Genomic DNA, 6,000 nt, shown 5'->3' with positions numbered 1-6,000 from the left:
TCGAACCCAGGACGTCCTTGCTGTGAGACGGCAGTGCTACCCACTGCATTGTAGGATAATATGACACATTAAAAAAACATACAAATTTGCTGTTGCATTGCCAATGAAATGCAGAAGGGGTGCAAAAGGGTGACTTTATGCTCATTTGCATCCCTTCAGACATAATTTGCTGGAAACATTTCCACAGAATGATTAAAAAGAGGCTGGGTTGTGGTGACAGGTGTGCTTATGTGAGTGAGGTAAGGTAAATGGTCTGCTCAAGGCAACTTTCCCCTTGATTTTGAAAAATAGATTTTTGGAACATTATTGTAGAAAAAAATCAAATAAACGAATGCATAAAAACAAAAAAGACCGAGTCAGGTTTTTTTGGTCCAGACACAAAATAATATGAAATTTGGTGCTTCATCTATGTGATCATAGAAAGGTCCAGCCTACGTGGCAGTGTGAAATTAATCACTCACGGAATGATGCTACACCAGGAGGGTCACTAACCAGAGAAATACCATTCTTGCTCTTAATGTTGTATTTTGAAATAAAAACAGGATAAAAATCTAAACAGTAAATGGCTTCTCGTGGTTCTCCGCATGCAATTCAAATCACTCACTCACCATACCCAGCTGTGAATGGTATTAACCCTGCCTATCTTCAAACCGTATACAAACCAAACGTCTCAACTCAGCCGTCTGTCCCAGCTCTTTGAGCACCTGGCAGCCACTCCTTACGGCCCTGGCTCTTCTCTCTCCTCTCTCCTCATCCCCCGTTGGAGGAAAGACCACAGTCACAAAGTAGGATTCACTGGCTGCACGTTTTTCATAAACATTAAAAACACACACTCAAACTATGCCTCAATGTTTACGTTTAATTTTTTTTTTTTTTTTTTTAGTTTCCTTTATCTTGCGGGTCTTGAAACGTGCATCTTGACAATGCCACTTAATGTTGCCGGTCTCCAGCCCTTGTGGCGTTTGCTTACAACAGCATGCGAAGTGCACTTTTGTAAGTCACTTTGGCTAAAAGTGTCGGCTGAATGACTAAACTGTCAGTAGAGGGCAGCAGAAGGATGCAAGCATGGGACCAAAAAATGAATGTGACCCAAAGGGGCTAGGAGACTGAAATCACTATAAAAATCGACCTTAAAACCCATTGTCCAGTAAGTACTTTGTGATGAACCTAATTTCATTGTCCACTGATGTAGAAAAAATGATAATGTAATAATGGCAGGTCTTAGTTCCCTTATGTGACAAGATTTTATCCTCATACGACAAAGACGCTGCACCCTCTGACGCTGATTGACAGCATGGCCATGAATAAGAATGAGTATAACCTATATTTGGCATAGCGTTGCAGTTAACGTCATCTGATACTTGCACAAAATACAGACGTTAACTTTTACTCTGATGCTTGTTTTGTATGCAAGGATAAAATTATTGGGGAGATTAATTCGCAGGATGTATATTGTAGGGAGGTTTGCTATGGTAACATTCAGGTGAAAATGCTTAATATAATAAAACACTAGATATTTCCCTTTCAGATCGAATCTCATCTATCTAGACGCTATAGGCCTTATATACCCCGTGCTTCACCGCTAAGCCGTAATCACGGTTGGGACAAAAAAAAATGCAGTATTAAATATATTTACACGTAGGCCTACATCGCAACGCTAATAATACGTAACTATGATGAAAGCGGAAGATTTAAATTTTTCATAAACTATACAATCCAACGTTACCGAGCTCAGGTACCCCATCTTGTGTTCAAAAATAGGTACTGGTACCATTACGCCAAATGCGATAACACGTGGTCTACCTAATGCAGGTGCAACAATTCACGCATTGATGTTTCAAAAAAAAAATATATATATATATATATATATATATATAAAAATGAACATTTCACATACTGAATATGCACTAGTCGCCTGTACATAAAGAAACGTCCGACAATAAATCATACTTCCACGGCTTGCATTTTAAAGGATGGATGCACCCTCAACAATGAGTATGATTATAGCCGAAGTGTGATTCTCCAAAACACTTGCACCCTAGAGCGGCCAGCAAAATAATATTTAAAGTATTGTACGACTCATTTGTTACCTCTTTATCTTGGTTGGCATGTTTTGCATTGCTTGCGTTTTTATGTGGCACTTGCTGAGTAAAAATAATTTTGCAACTCCAAAAATTATTAGACGCTATAACATGGGCTGTTGTACTTCAGATTTGACGCAATATGCTCTGTATTTCTCGGCCAAAGAAGGATTGTAACCTCAAACTAGTCAAAATCCGGTTCCTTGTACTCTACATCCTGGCCCCGCCCTTCTGCAACAGCTGACGTAAGTTAAACGGCAGATGATAGAAGTGAAGTGGCGTACGAAGAGGAGGAAAATCCCGGATAACCTGCCTGCTTATTATTCTGTACAGTTGCTTTCGCCAGCATCCGTGTTTGATACTTGCAAACGTAACATTTTAATTTTTGAGAAAGCCAGCAGAAATGAATTCTTCCAGAAGGAACGAAAATGACTGGCAAGGTTTGGTGAGCGAGGTGAGTGCGATACAGCCTCTTTTGACAGTCGAAAATGATCCAGTTTCGTTGGAGGAAATTGCTGTCCCAGATCAAATGCAGTCCTAGTGATTTTGCCATCTGCTAACGAAACCCCTCAGCGTAACGATGCGCCCCTGCAGTAACCAAACCAACGTAAACACTACGAGCGTACAGCAAGTGAAAATCATTATGCCCTGTGCAGTTGAAAAGTTGTATGTTAGCTTTCTGACCATAGAGTCGTAAATAGCCTGCTGGTGCCTGTCCATTTTGGTGGCCCTGTCTGTCGTCGTCATGCCATATGTGTATCCTACAGTACCCGTATCTTGTAATAAAGATTTACACCCACACGAAAGATGGTGCTGTCTGCATCGTATGCCCTCCACATACACGGCAAGGAAGTTGAAATTGCATTTCACCACAAACCAAAAGTATTTTACATGGGCTTGCAATACAAGTGCAACAATACTTCTAACCTTTAATTTGAATGAATTTGCAAAGCTGTTTTTGTGCTTTGCATTTTACACTGATGGGTTACCGTGCTGAATTGCCGAAAACGTAATAATATGAAGTAGATGTATATTCTGCTATTACAGTATAAACTCCACTGTGATTCGATGGTCCAATGTGAACATATTCCAATATGAACTGAACTCCAGTGTGAACACTATTTATGTGCTGTTTGTTTTTGTTTTTTGGGAGATGGAGAGCTGAAACAACAATAATCACATACTATGTATGAATCAGTATCTTTAATCATGAAAGATTCCTAGGATCAAAGGTGTGTGATGCACTGGGCTGATAGTTGAGCCACTGGAAACACTGGGAAACACTGGGAAGTGACTTGGAAGTCCGGGAAAAGAAAACATACAGCATCATGAAATTACTTGCATAGACTTTTGAATGAATCTTTTATAATATGACGCAATTAAATATTTCCAAACCAAGGAGTATGTAAAATTGCTGTTTTGTTTACTTTATGCGCTGATTCCAAAATGTATGAATAATATTATCACCTCTGTTTCTCCACATGGCTGTATTTGATTCTACCTCTACATGTAGGCCAGCAGACTGAATTGGAGATTTAAAAAGTGTATTTTGTAATGTACCACAAAAGGCAGATGTCCTGGATTTAACTCATTGGTATGGGATTCACGTATGAAACAGATGTCAGAAAAAGATGAAATTCTCTCAGTTTTAGTCCACATGTCTGATTAGAAGCAGAAAATTGCTTGATTGCAGGTTACAACCTGCAATCTCTTCTTCCATGTTCTAATGATCTAATTAAGCATTAGAACTAAATATGTACAAATTTAGCTGATAATCATAGTGAATCCGTATCTGGAAACGGACTTTGAAACTTTGCAGTTTTTTTTTTTTATGGAATAAACTTTGACAAAATTAAAGCAATACAGGCCTCTTTGAGAACATTTTTGTGCCACCTTTTGGCAGAGATGATATAGTTATCAGTCTGGATTCGCGCAACACTCCTTTCTGTGTCTTAACAATATGCTTGTAAGGCTTTTCCATCCTCAAGAACAAAGCTCCAGTCTTATCTCCTACCTTTAAACAGGTTTTGTGTTTGTTTTTCCACATGTGTAGAACAGTGTGTTTGACTAGTTTCCGGTGAAGAGGGAGGGGCTTTTCTTTATCACGAGGCTAGTGGTTCAATATCCAATATCAGTCGCAAGGTTGAATTGGGTGCAGTTATGAACACACTGTTCTGTCTCTAAAACCCACCATAGCAGGGTTACTCTGATGGTATGTATTACTTGACAGGAACAACATGCACACTGAACTTCTTTTTTTTTTAAGCTGTCGTAGGGTGTTGACAAAATGCAGTGAAAGACAATCTGGTTATTTACCCAATGTGCAGTCTTAGTTTGCAGATTTGGATAAGCATAGAGGTTTGCAGGGCTGTCCGTGACCCATCTTCTTCATCTGCTTGGTCACCACCTACCAGTGCGTTTCAACTGAGTAGTCGTAATGGCAAAGGTACGGAATAAGGATTTATTAGTCCCTGAGGTGAGCTTCACAGGGCAATGGGAACACTACAAATGGCCTGTTTCCCGAAAGCACAATTAACCAGCCAACAGGCAAGCAAACCTTAAACCCGGTATACATAAAAGAACAAAAACACCACCGTCAGAACCCGAACATATGCACCGTACTGTCACACAGGCCCCCCCCCCCCGCTTCCATTCACATGCAGTCATTAAGCATCTTATTGCTGCAGGGAGGAACGATGGTCAGAATTCCTCCACGGAGCGTCTTGGTGCAGTAAAAGGAGTGTGGAACGTGCTCGGCATTCGCATCAGTGTTCTCCTGTAGAGGATAGAGGAGAGGCTCTGGTCTGCCGTGTACCACACAGTGTCTCTGGTCTGCCGTGTACCACACAGTGTCTCTGGTCTGCCGTGTACCACACAGTGTCTCTGGTCTGCCGTGTACCACACAGGCTCTCTGGTCTGCCGTGTACCACACAGTGTCTCTGGTCTGCCGTGTACCACACAGGCTCTCTGGTCTGCCGTGTACCACACAGGCTCTCTGGTCTGCCGTGTACCACACAGGCTCTCTGGTCTGCCGTGTACCACACAGTGTCTCTGGTCTGCCGTGTACCACACAGGCTCTCTGGTCTGCCGTGTACCACACAGGCTCTCTGGTCTGCCGTGTACCACACAGGCTCTCTGGTCTGCCGTGTACCACACAGTGTCTCTGGTCTGCCGTGTACCACACAGTGTCTCTGGTCTGCCGTGTACCACACAGTGTCTCTGGGATTTGCTGTTCTGCGGTTACTACAGGCAAGTTCAGCTTCTTTCCAACTCTGGACCCTGCCTGCTTCGCTTAATCCATTTGTTCGGTTTATTAGTATTTTTCCACACCCTCACAGAACACCGCAGCATAAAGCTTTACACTACCTACCGTATCCAAAGTAAACTTGTGTTGTATATTCCTACAATCAGTATATGATATGCCCGTGTTATCATTTTTCCAAATGTTCTCTTTTATTCAAACATTGAATACACATTCTTGTTTTTTTCTTTTCTGAATTAAGGGAAATATAATTTTCTTTTCCAAATTAGGTTCACTGCACCGGCCTGTTAATTCACAGTTAACACATAAGATTTATGTGTGAGCCAGTTTCCACATGAGTGTTGTAAATGCAAATGTGGGATGGTCTCCACTCCTCTCTTCTAGAATACACCACCGGCTCTATTGTACTGAATATCATGCAGTGATATTTAATAACCAATGTGAGTTCCACCCTGAATATTATTAAAGAACTCTCCAGCCTCTGCAATGCCCTGAAATCTTTGATCGTGTGTAGTCGATATCTGCGTAGAAATTGCATTTCTTAACTGTTTTTTTTTTTGTTTTTTTTGTGTTTACTCAGTAGGAGCTTGGGGAATTCTCGAGGGTAACTTGCAATTCGTTCAGCAATTTAAAAAATGTAAAAGAAAGCAAAATCCA

At 41.1% G+C, this 6,000-nt stretch overlaps 1 protein-coding gene across 2 annotated transcripts in view; it reads left to right on the top strand.

Moving 5' to 3' along the window:
• Positions 1-2,349: 2,349 nt before the first annotated feature.
• ccdc149a (coiled-coil domain containing 149a) overlaps positions 2,350-6,000 on the top strand; it is a 26,980-nt gene continuing 23,329 nt past the window's right edge. For both annotated transcript variants that reach the window (XR_009709377.1, XM_061252152.1), the window contains exon 1: positions 2,350-2,535. Coding sequence is in view for 1 of the 2 variants with exons in the window: in XM_061252152.1 (XP_061108136.1) it covers positions 2,485-2,535 (51 nt within the window). In the remaining variant the exon portion in view is untranslated. The remainder of the gene's footprint in view (positions 2,536-6,000) is intronic.

This window comes from Conger conger, chromosome 8, assembly GCF_963514075.1.
Source record: "Conger conger chromosome 8, fConCon1.1, whole genome shotgun sequence".
Classification (NCBI taxonomy): Eukaryota; Metazoa; Chordata; class Actinopteri; order Anguilliformes; family Congridae; genus Conger; species Conger conger.
The sequence above is the reverse complement of the archived record's forward strand: the minus strand, read 5'-3'. Positions and strand labels throughout refer to the sequence as shown.